This window comes from Micromys minutus, assembly GCF_963924665.1.
Source record: "Micromys minutus genome assembly, chromosome: 1".
Classification (NCBI taxonomy): domain Eukaryota; kingdom Metazoa; phylum Chordata; class Mammalia; order Rodentia; family Muridae; genus Micromys; species Micromys minutus.
Genome location: NC_137969.1, coordinates 246,316,616 through 246,329,368, shown reverse-complemented (window position 1 = coordinate 246,329,368; position 12,753 = coordinate 246,316,616). Strand labels below are relative to the sequence as shown.

General features: G+C 46.3%; 1 protein-coding gene across 1 annotated transcript; it reads left to right on the top strand.

The window, feature by feature from the left end:
* Window positions 1-5,618: 5,618 nt before the first annotated feature.
* Window positions 5,619-12,265, top strand: LOC308417885 (alpha-1-antiproteinase-like; the record flags this gene model as incomplete). Its single annotated transcript, XM_080913192.1, has 4 exons — window positions 5,619-6,243; window positions 8,474-8,744; window positions 10,748-10,898; window positions 12,053-12,265. 4 exons carry the CDS (start codon window positions 5,619-5,621, stop codon window positions 12,263-12,265), a joined length of 1,260 nt encoding a protein of 419 aa, XP_080769318.1.
* Window positions 12,266-12,753: the final 488 nt, after the last annotated feature.

The following is a 12,753-nucleotide window of genomic DNA, read 5'->3' as shown; positions in this document are numbered from 1 at the left end:
ATATAACATCCCTTGTTGTGCTACATATAAAGAGACATGTTCTGACAGGTGCTGATATGGACTGAATTATATTACATATGTTGAAATTCTTACCTCCCTTAACACAGAATAAGTACATATTTTGGAATTATTAGAGGGAATCAAGTAAAAACGAGTGTGCTGGGTGCATTTTAACCAAATCAATAATCTTGTAAAAGGAGAAATTTGGAGAAGACACGAAACTGTGTAAGCCACCTGAACACACAGTGGACATCAGGTGAAGCTACTGAGGGACCGCCATGGATGTGAACATGAAGATGACCACCTGACAGCCAAGGAGAGCTCTGGGCAAGGCTGCAGGATAAACTCTGCCAATAGCATGTCTGCCCTTTGGAACTGTACAAAGAAATGAATTCGAGGTTTTAAGCCACTCAGTTTGTGGTATTCCACTGTGGCCACCACAGCACAGTAACATAGATGATTTTGCCTAGTTTTCAGAGGAGAAGGAACCTGGAGACTAAAACATTCTGAACAGATCCGTGTCCTTGAACTTGAGTATCCATGTATGGGGGACATTCAGTAGAGTTTGGGGAAAGGAACGTCCCTCCTACAAACTTAGAAACCTGGAAAATGAGCATGTACTAGCATCTGCCTTGGGGGGGGATGAAGGAACAGACGAGTGTCATCCCCTGGGACCTGAAGGAAAACTCATGACCAGGACTCAGGCAATAACATGGAGTCATTATCATGACTGACTTTGGGTACCCAATGGTATTGCCTAAATAAGGACATCCAAGGAAAAGCATTTTGGATGGGGTCCATTCCTTGCGCTAGCCATTCATGAGCTGTGTCTTACTGAATAATATACTTGAACTCCTCTTTGCCTTTCACAAAGGCAGGGGTGCTCACAGTTCCTTCTAGGGTTGGAGGTTAGTTTTTAATATGGTCCACACCTAAAGCTTCAAGTATGCAGTAGGTGCTCAAGCAGTGGGGGCAAGCATCGTGAAACAGCATTGAGATTAGACAGGTGAGGTTCAGTAAACTGGCTCAAAGGCTTGTTTGTTCAATAGACAGAGCAGGAGGTCAGGGGCATGTGGGTGTACACGTGTAGAGATCAGAATCAATACCCAGTTGCTATCAGGTGTTTATTCCCATTGGACAGGCTGAGAATTGGTTGTGGCTTCCCATCAATGCCCAGGGAAGGCATGGTAACGGTAACACAGAGAGGACTTTATGTTGTGGAGCACAAAACACACAAAGTGAGATGTATAAAATAATTCTCATTTTGACTCCAGTGAGGTGGCCCTTGGGAAGGTCCGGGTAACTTAACCTTTACTTCCTCATCTTCAGGACAGGAGCTCTGGCCTCTGTGAATGGCAAGCACTGGTCTATATGCCAGTCCTTCTGCCCTCATGCCCATGGCAGACATCACTAACCACCATGGCTCTATCTCTTCTTTGTTCAAACAGTTCCAGAAACCGTACCACAATAATTCTCCAGGTTGTACTACAAAGAACCCAAGTTGGACAAGATAGAACAAGATGGAAACTTAGCTTAACAAGTTGTCCTAATAGTCTCTAAAGTGCCTACTAGGCATTGCTTGTCTGAGTCTATTTATCTTTACTAGAAATTGATTGTCTTTACTAGAAATTGACTCATTATGCCTCTCCCGATCTCTCTCTCTCTCTCTCTCTCTCTCTCTCTCTCTCTCTCTCTCTCTCTCTCTCTCTCTCTTCTCTGTGTTATGATTATGTGATTACATGCAGATGTGTCCGTAGCAACATGGAGGCCAGAAGACCGGGTGTCTTCCTATATCACTCTGCATCTTATTTTTTGATACAGGTTCTCTGATTGAACCTGCACTTGAAAAAAAATCATGTAGGCTATCCAGTAAGCTCTAGGAATCTATCTGTCTCTGCCTTCACCCAGTACTGTGGTTACAGGTGTGTGTTACAACACCCACCTTTGACATAGGTACCTGAAATCTAAACTCTGGCCTCACACTTACATGGCAAACACTTTACTGACTAAGCCCTACCCTCAACCTCTCTCAAGGCTTTCCTGTGCTGAATATTTAGCCTTTTAAGTAGGTGAGGTCCTTCATCAAGACTTGTCCTACTGTTTTATCCCTCTCCCTCTCTTCCAACCTACATATCTTGTCATCTCTAGGATCATATTTCCACATCCTAGCTTACCCCATCTCCCTGTCTCTTTTATGACTCCTGGATGTCTGGACTATCTTGACTACATCTACCAGCCCACCAGATTCACAGATGAGTTGTCTCCAAAGTCATCTGTTAATAGTACAAACATCATCCAAACAAAACAGAGCTATGGGCTCTAAAGATGAATGCTCTGGAGAGTGAATAGGGCAAGAAATGTTAGGGTAGAGCTCCCAAGACTAAATTCTTATGGCTTTATAAGAAGTAGGAGAGAGACATAGTAGGTGTGGACATAGGCTCCCTGCTACCTGGTACCACTAGCTGCCTTTGGACACTAGTCAAAGCTATGTGTAGATTTGACCCAGTTCCGTGAATGTGTCCTGGAATTCTCTAATCAATAAGCCTAAATTTTTTTATTAAGCTAACCTGCATCAGGTGTTTCATTTTGATAATGAAAACCTGATTTCTACAACATGTAGGAGTAGGATTTGAACAGATGATTGCACATGTCCTCTGCTCACCTCACAGCCATGGTTAATGGATCACAGTACTCTCCCACAAAGAGTCCCAAATGCATTTTCCAGGCAGTGGTATACCAGGCAAGAACAACTGCCCATTTCATCCTCAGTAAATCTGGCCAAAGAAACCCCGGGGCAAACTATTAAACTGAGAAAAGGACTAGGGGTGTATGTGGGACTGTCTGTGTGGAGATCTCAGATGTAAGCTGGCGATTGTGAAGATGTTCATCACTGAAGAACTTCACCAACCCTCAGTGTTCTGTTCCTCTGTCCGCCTTTGAGGCAACCTAAAATGTACTGTTTCCCATGAGGTTGTTCACCAGAGCAAAGAGAACATGAATCTTGGTGCCACAAGGATCACCTTAGTCAGACTCCCTCATTTTCTGTGTATTCTTCTCTTTGAAGAAGTCACTCAAACTCTTCTGGACTTACTTACCTGCAAAACACAAGTACTGCCTCTCTTGAGGATCCACAAAGGAATGTCCTAGCACACAAATGAGTTACAGCTGCTGCTTTCCCTATTCAAAATACAGATCTTGCGTGTTCAAGATACTGCTTGTGCTTCTACATAGAGGGAGAAAATGCTGCTCATTCCTGGAGACACATCCCCTTTACCCACACTGATGCTCTCCTCCAAAGATGCACACACTAACCCCAGAAATCCACCTGCAGAGAGTTACTTACTCATACTCTTTCTCAACAATAGTAGAAGCTTCTCTGCCCCTAACAACAAAGTTCTATTCAAGCACAATTTCTATTCGAGTATTCTACTCCAGTATGTGGGACTAAGAAGAAGAGAAAGGATGATCTGGTTTGAACTGGTTTTTGGTAGGAGTGCAAACTATCCCTCAAGTGAACTTTTACTCTATTACCATCTTGTGTATATGCATAATTTTGCATGCACATGACTTAAAAAGGATGCATATGAGAAGAAATAAGCAGTGAGGAAAAGGAAACACGTGACCTAATCCATCAGTCAAAATAAAAAAAAAAAATAACCACTTCAACTATATCCCTAAGTAATCAGTCCTACCCTTCTTTACACCTCATAAATAGACTCCAGGTTACAGCCTTGAATACTCCTCTTGTGGTCCACTGTCAAACTTGACTGAGTACCCCTCTATAATCTGCACTACAGCTTCTCTCCGAATAAAGTATTGTGTTGCTCTGCACACCTATATGTGCCAACTTTCAATTCTTTGGATATGAGAACAAGAACAAAGAAAAAGCTGGACAAGAGCACGACAACCGTCAAAGGTTATGTCCTCCAGTCTGGTGTCTCACCAGTCCAGGGTTGTTCACACACGCTTACCACAGCCCCAGAAGGTAGACCCAGTGGAGAGATGTGCTCTCAAATGACACCTGCCTTACTGAAATGAGTGGCACACACACACACACACACACACACACACACACACACACACAGTAATCCCTTCTCAATGGCTAGCCATAGTCAGATATAAGGAGGTGTTTTAGTGTGAGGGGATACAAAGATGGATAGATGGGACAGGAGAGAAGCTGTCCCGAAGGATGTCTCTGTTCTTGTTTTTTTGACATGACCAATATATGACCTCTTCCACGACAGGCTGGCTCAGCAGCCTCTGTGCCTCCAGGTTCCCCATACACCAGTAAGCACTGCACTGGGGCTGGAAGAGTTGCCGGAGGCAGGTACGTGCTGACCTTATTCTGTGGCCATGACTGCTTGGACTGGCAGGTAATGTTTGCTGTTCCCTCATTTCTCTGTCCAGGCAGCGGCGGCGGGTACATCAGACTCACAGTGTACGTCTTGTAAGTAAGACTTGCTTTCCTCTGCCCTGAGGCCTGGGCCCCAGAGCTCCTAGTTTGCCTCTGGAGATATGGACCTCTGCCTGATCAGAGACCACTGTTGGAATCAGCTCCAAGAGTTCCCCAGCCTTGCTGGGCAGCAAATCATTTAGCCTGGAAGGCTGGTGTTCAGAGGGTCTGATTATAGAGGGATGTCACATTCTGAGTGGGAGGCAGTGAAAGCTGCATTTTTGAGACACAGACTGTCTATAGCAGGCTCTGTCACTAGCTGGCTGTGGTCCCTGAGTAGAGCAGTTTACTTCCCTGATCTCCCTGGGTCCTAGATTTCACAGGACTCTAAGGATTAAATGAAGCTTTGCTTGGAGCCCTCTTAGTGACTGGAAGGACAAGACTGTACAGAGGAGATTTGAGGGTAGAGGTGGAAAGCATTGGGGTGAGAACTAAAAGAGGAGCCATCCAGAGGTGGGCCACAGAGGTGACTAAGAGCAGGGAAGTAGGGAAGTGTCCCAGTTCAAAGAGAAGAGAATGGCTGGAAAGAGCTGGGCCCAGGGAAAATGGTTTTCTGCAGTAGGAGGCAGGAGTGTGGCTCAGCATGAACAAGGAAATGTAAGATCTACCAGCCTCTCCTCTCTTGCCTAACTCAAGGACAAGCCAGTGGGTAAAGAAGAGGTTGATCGGGTCCCAAGGCCTCAGAGTCCAAGGGACAAGCAGGACAGAGAAGGGCAAAGGCAGGCACCTGGGCAGACCCTGGCTAATGGGTTTCAGGTGAGTAGGTGTTAGGCTGAACTTGACTTGGTATTGACCCGATATGGAGAACATACACACAGACCATAGGAGGTCACGGCTAAACCCCGAACTCAAATAGAGAACAGTCAGAGCAGACTGGCTACATTCTACAGTTTGGTTGAATATCAATCAACTTCCACCTACTCTGTCTATACCTGGGGCCTCCACTGAGAGGGGCAGAATTTGACTGTCAGGCTCAGGTTGGTCAGACTCCCAAGCCTGAGTGTGCCCAAGATTTTGCCAGTCCCTTAGCATTCCCAGCTCTTCCCCAGCTAAAGCCAACCTAAGGCCCCTACAGAGGGCAGAGCAGCAGAGAGCCTTGTGGCTTTGTGTCTTCTGTTAAACCACAGGGCCAAACTGAGTGATCCTACTGATTTCTTTATCTAGGATGGCACGCCCCATCCCGTCCCTCTGGCTGTTCCTGCTGGCTGGGCTGGTTCCCTGTTCCTGTGACCCAAAGACAGCACCAACAGAGACTTCGAACATGTCACAAATACCAGTGACCCAAGGAGCACCCCCATTCTTCAACAATCAAAAATTTGCCTTGAGCCTGTACAAACAGCTGCCGCGGCTCAAAACAGGCAAAAACTTAATCTTTTCTCCACTCAGTATCGTTGTGCCTCTGGTGCTGCTGGCCTTCCAGGATAAGCCGGAAGAAAGACACCAGGTTCTGCAGGATCTGGGGTTCAGAGTGACAGGAGCTTTGGATAGAAAAGAAGCCAAACAGTATGGGAAGCTGCTGAGTAGCCAGCTGCATGCTAAGCAATGCGGGGTCCACACTGGAAGTTTGTTCTTTATCGACAAGACTCTAAAGCCATCAAAGACTTTTCTCACACTGGCCAACAGCTCCTACAACAGCGATGTCATCCTCATCTCCTTTGGGAACTATGAGTTGGCCCAAAATGAGATAGACTCGGTCATTCGTTCCAGGACCCGTGGCAAGGTTACAAAGCTGCTGAAAACTCTGAAGCCACCAACTAACTTGTTTCTGGCCAATTATAATTTCTTTAAAGGTCAGTGAGCGTGAATGAAACCTTATCTGCCTCCTGCTGACTCAAGAAGACTTCCTATAGGACTCTAGGTCTTTCTGGGTATTCTCCGCTCACGAAGCTTGGGGGCAGCTTCCTTTTCTTGCTCACCTCTAGATACCTTTCTCTTGAGTCAACTCCCTAATCCTTTCCACACCTCTGTCTCTCCGATCTCAACTCCAGCTACTTCAGTGATTAGATACTCATCCTCTTGGTCCCGACCCTTTGTGGGGGCTCAAATGACCCTGTCACTGGTGTCTGCTAAGACTGTCCAAAAACACAGGTTTTTTTTTATTACAACTTATAATAGTAGCAAAATTAAAGTTATGATGTAGCAATGAAAATAATTTTACAGTTGGGGGTCAGCACAACATGAGAAACTGTACACAAGGGTTGTAGCATTAGGAAGGTTGATAACCATTGATCTAGTCCTTTGAGTCATGTGGAAGGTATCGAGCAATACTGTGGGGTAGGATATAAGAATGAATGAAGTACTGCTCATTACTTCCCTAAGGACTCAAAGGACCATATCAGAGGTACTAAGACCTACTAGGCAGTATTGCTCAACACCACCACAATTACTTAGGAAGTAGAGGTTGAGACAGTAGGGTCCAGTTAAGGCAGCGATCAGATGGCACTGGTGGGCATGGGATCTGACATGGAGTTGGGAGCCTCCAAAGCACAGGAAGACTGTAGACAGCTGACATGATCTATCCAGCTCAATGGAGGAAAAGGCTGTGAGCTTTAAGAAAAAAAGAACAAGGGAGCACAGAATGTCACCTGTATTTAAGAACTGTTGTCCCTCTAACATTCCGGTATAACCTGGCCTTCTACCTTTTAATGGGCATCCTTCCTATCTCTACTCAAAAGAGAAGGTTGTGAAAACAAAACAACCACCAAAGAACAAAACAAAACAAAAAGCAAACAAACAAACAGAAGAAGCTTTGGTTTGGTCCATGGAGTCTGGCAGGCTCCTTGGAAGTTTTGATGGCCAGGTTGCTAGAGGATATGGGGACTGGCTCTTAAAGAGGGGCACGTTTAGATTTTGGAAGCTTCAACCCCCCCCCAAATGGTCAGTTTTGGGCTGCTGAAAGGAACAATTTGCTTCTGAATTCATCCCTCTTTTTCTCTTAATAACACTCTTGTGACTTTCTGGTTATTTTTCCCAAGACAGTGGACTGCTTTATGCAGAAGGGCAGGTTCTTCCGTAAAACCCACTTTTGCCATGTCCAGTCAGGTTTATAAGGATAGAAAGTCATCTTTCTCATCCTCCCTAGTTCCTCTCCCCCCAACTGGAGCTCTGAGATGAGGGAACCCACAGATGCTTTACAAGCTGACCACCAGAACCTCAGCTGTAGGGAAAGAAGGCAGAAAAGGAGCTCAGGGGAGGCTGGGCTGTAGGATTCTTGGGCCCGTGCCTATACGACTGCAGTCTAGCTGTTTCTGCAGATATCAGGGGAAAGAATGCGCTCTCACTTGGTGGGATTGCACAATAATGTTGAAACAGGTCTCTCAAAATTGCCGAGAGACTGCTGTGTGAAAGGACTTTACTCAGGGCTTTACTTAGAGCACCGTATTGATGCTCATGGGAGTACTTAAGAGACCTTCTTGTTAGGTGGTGGGACCGATATCCTGGCACCAGTGATGCAGAGGGTAGATTGGTTCCAGCTGCAGTACTTCTCCCAGCTGCAGAGCTATGTCCTTCAGCTGCCCCTATTTCCATCATTTCCCTAGGAACTGGTGGACTCCCGCCCTCTCTGGCCTGATGGTCTTTCCTTCTCCTTCTAGATGCTCATCTGCCCTGTGGCCCTAGAGCAATGCCTTCTCATCACAGGGCTGCCATGTATCTCATCTTATTCTCCTGGGAAAATTCCTCCCCCAACTGTTCTACGGCTTGGCCAATGTGCCCTTAAGTCTTTAATTTGCACTACTTTCTAGAGTGTTGTGTGTATATGTATTTGTCTCTTCTGTTTGGTTTATCCCCCTGCCCAGAATCTCCTGCTAGCTCGGAGTCTTTTAATCAATCAATCAATCATGTTGCTTCTATTACCTTCATAAGATCTGTGTGGACAGGGATCACTCATGTGTGCCTGTGTGACTTGTCACAAGGAACATTCGTGGTATGTATAAGCCTTGGAGTCTCTTTGATAGACAAAGTGTGTTGTGCCCTAGATTGTTGCTGCCCCCCACTGATTCCTGTGTACTTTCTTATCAGGGAAATGGAAGTATCCGTTTAGCCGGAAGCACACAGGGATGAGGTTCTTCTCGTTAGATGACGGGACCAAAACCCTGGTACCAATGATGCAGAAGATAGGTTGGTTCCAGCTGCGCTATTTCTCCCAGCTGCACAGCCATGTCCTCCAGCTGCCGTTCACCTGCAGAATTTCAGGCATCTTCTTTCTTCCCAATGATGGAAAACTTGAGGAATGTGAGAAGGCACTGTTGGAGCAGAGTTTTGACACATGGATTCAGCCCTTTCCACTGCGGTAAGAACCCAGCTGTTTCTACCCTCTCCCAGGACTACCAGACCTCTTCCATAGTCACTGTGGCTCTGGACTTAAGGTGAGGACCCTTATAGTCTTTGGAGCATAACACAGGAACTGGAGTTTGGTCCCACACAAATGGTCAGACAAGATTTAGCAATCTACACCTTCCAAAGTCAGGAAAAATACACAAAATCGCCACCATCATCATCGTCACCACAGTATCAGCCAACTGTACCTTCATGTGAGAGGTTTACTGTAGGGTTACACAAAAGTGGGCAGGGGAGATGGGAAGGTGGTTTGGTCAGTCAAGGGCTTGTCTTGCAAGTATGAGAACCAGAGCCAAACCCTACAAACCCATGTACAAAAAGAAGCTAGCAACTGGAGTGCCAAGGCAATCTGATGAAGTCATCTTATCAATCTTCCTAGATGACCCTTAGCTGTTCAACCTGAACAAAAACCACCAAAAGCTCTAACCAAGACAAATTGCACACTGAGCTACAGATAGATGAGAGACTTGTCTCAAAAAAAAAAAGTTGGAAATGACAACACTACTCTGGTCTTTCTTTGACCTCCACATAGATGTACACACATGAGAGCCTACACTCACTTCTCCACACAGGAAAGATCAATGTGCCATTAAGAAGGCCATGAACAGAACCTGTGTTTGGATGCTCATTTGCCTTTCCACTTGTCATTGGATGACCTGGTAGTGACCCTACTAAGAAGCAGAAGTTAGCCTCTTGACTGGGTGCCTTGTCCAGAAAACAACATGGAAAAGCTTGGCTTTCTAGCCATTCTCTCTCCTGTTCTAACATTAGTTTGCCCAATATCTCTGCAGCTGGAGCCCTCAACCCGCCTTATGACCCTTTAATGCAGTTCCTCATATTGTAGTGACTCCCAGACATCAAATTATTTTTGTTGCTACTTGTTAATGGCAATTTTGCTACTGTTGTGAATCTTAATGTAAATGGCTGTGCTTTCTGGTGGTCTCAGGCAAGCCCTGTGGAACAGTCATTCAACCCCCAAAGGGGTCACAGGTTAAGAACTACACTGCTCTAAAGTTATCTAATGTGTTTTGCTACACGAAGTCTAGCCTGGGATAGTATCATGTGTTTCATCTGGATGTTTGTGGGAAACTTGAAGTCTTAGGTGCACCTCAAGCCCTGCAAGTTCCAAAAGAGTTGTGTTTGTGTTTAAGACTGAGAAGCTGACCCAGGAAAGTTCTTGCTGAAGTACAGACAGACATTTCATTGCAACCTGTCTCTGAGATGTAACACTACAGCTCAAGGACTTCCCAGGTTTAAAACAGTGTCTTTGTGTCTGATCCCCTAACCTATAAAGTGAAGAATGCAACTCAGGTCAGCACCACCTCAGAAGTCACTGGGTGGGAACTTGCAGAGTTTGACCTCTAGGTTTATTTTATTACACACTTAAATACAGTAAAATGTTGAAAATAGTTTTCCATGTGGATATTATCACAAGGATGCTTTGAGCATGGCCACAAAGAAATTCTCCAGCAAAGGAGCAAAGTATCTGTGACCTTTACAATAAGCATGAAATCTATTGACTGATAACAATGATCAGGACAACCTTCAAGGGAGAAAAGATTTGTAATAAGCACAAGAAGAGATTCCACTGGTGGAGGACGAAAAGTCCATGAGATCCCTTTCACAAGACTGAGAGATAAATCTCATGACTGGGGCCTAAGCACTGCCCAGGAATTGGGAGGAATCAGGAAGGCTGCTTCTGCTTCCTAAAGCTTGCAACAGACTCAGAGTCCCTTAGATTCCCCCATCTCAGATTTTAGAGCAAACCCACTGACTACTTGCCAGCATTGTCAAGAGGAAGCAAATTGCCTTGAGGAGTGTCTGGCATGGCCGGCCTGCTGCAGATGTGCAGTAAACACAGCTGCTCTTGTTTGTGTGCTGAGAGTGCACTGGCTGGGATGGATTATGAGACAACATGATTTCCATTCTGTTTTCTTCTTCCATTCCCCTGAGCAGTAAGAGGTGGCTGTTTTTCCCCAAATTCTCCATACCTGTTGCTCTTCGTCTGGAAAGGCTCAAGCACGTTAACGGTAACCTTAAACTCTTCAACGAAGACATGGACCTGTCACAAATCACTCTGCAAAAGGCACCCTTGAAGGTCAGCACGGTAGGTCAACGCCCTGTTGCCAGGCTCTCTGTACTTAATACTTCATGTGGTTTCCCCTTCCTAACTCGTTTATAGAGCAACAAATGAGAATTCATGGTGTTCTCTGAAGTCAAACAAGGAAATGGTGACTCTCAACTCCAGGTGTGTCCCGAGGCTGGCTGTCCCTCAGAGGTGACTAATCTGGGAAAATTAACAGTTGGGTCCTCATATCACCTGATGAGGGGGAGACAGAAGCTTGGGGACACCACTGATGGGCCATTTGGATGTGGTCTGATCTTCTGGTGATGTGAAAGAGCCATAATGGTCACTAGAGAGTGGTGTCATATAAAAATGGTTTGTGTCATTTCTGTGCCTACTCCTCACTGCAGAGGCTGAGAACTGAGTAATAACAGAATGTAGGATGGAATCGGGCTTCACAAAGGGGTTTTCCTTGGAACAGATAAAATGGGTGCGAAAACACTGGCTGTTCGACTGCGGGGGAGGCCCAGAGAGCAAACCCTGGATTCGGTGACTAACCCTGGCCTTCATGTCACATCCCATGAGTAGGGTCTGAGGGCCATTGGGGGATTTGTCAGAAAATGGCGCGATCACTAGGGAAACAAACTAATGGGTGATAACAAAGGAGGTTTCAGAGATAAGGGTGGAAATGGACAGGGATGCTGGAAAAGACACATTGCACGGGTGGAAATTCCAGTGCCCTGAGGCTTGAGATGGGACAGGAGTGAAAAAGCTATCTTTCCGGGAGTCTGGGCAATGAATCGGGGAAGGACCACAGGAGCAACTCAAGAGGCTACACAGTTGAGGCTACACAGCCCTCGGCTCCCCCAGAAACCCAGGCTTCCCTCTTGCCAGGAGCACAGTGAGGAAATGAAGACAGCCATTGTGTAGAGGTGGTGTGTGGGGGAAGTTCCTGGGGTGTGGGGGGAGGCAGAGTGGAGAACAAGCCCCAGGGTTCTGGAAACCCCAGAGATGCAGAAATGAGTCTCCTCTATTCTATAACAACATCTGGATGCTGCCTCCAGAAGAGTGGCACACGGACTATGTTCTGGGCATCCTGGCCCCAGTGCACAGAGAGAGAGAGTCAGTGTAACATGCTGGAGGTGGGGGTGGCCAAGCTCCTGCTCCCTCAACACTGTGAGCTTTTGTTTCTTAAGGCGATACACAGGGTGGAGCTGTCTGTGGATGAGGATGGAGAGAAAGAGGGTGACTCCCACACCCATTTCCACCCCGAGCCAGGCCTTGCTGCCCTCCATTTCAATAGATCCTTCCTACTACTAATCCTGGATGAAGCCAGCAACAACCTTCTCTTCATGGGGAAAGTGGTGAATCCCACTAGAGTCAAAGTGAACTCTCGACGATTTCCCTGAATTCTGTCTTTTTCCCTCTTGCTATCTGAGATGTAGCGGAGTTATACTCCTTTTGAAGTTTGGCTCAATAAAACAGCAAGTGAGACTTTCTGAGAGCTGTTCTTTGACTATGGGGCAGGCTGATCTCCTGGAGGGAAGCAGAGACTCTGCTAAGAGCAACCTGGAAACACGTTTATGAGACAGAACTCTCGGGACTGTCTGCTCCTGGCTTTTTGCCAGAATGCAGCTGGCCCAGTGGCTCCCAAGGGGCTCAGCTGAGCTTCTATCTCTTTGACATGGGCCTGAGACAGAAAACATTTTCCTGGGTCTCCTTGATAAAAGAAGCTGCTGAAATCTCGCTTGTGTTGAAGGCCATCTTCACACAGCCTTCAGCTCGGCTGTCACAGGGGGCTCTGCATGCTCTTTCCAGGAGGAAGCTATCCTCCATGAGGGGAAGAGTCTTCACACAAATCATTAGGGTCAGTATCTGTTGAGCACCGACTGTGTAC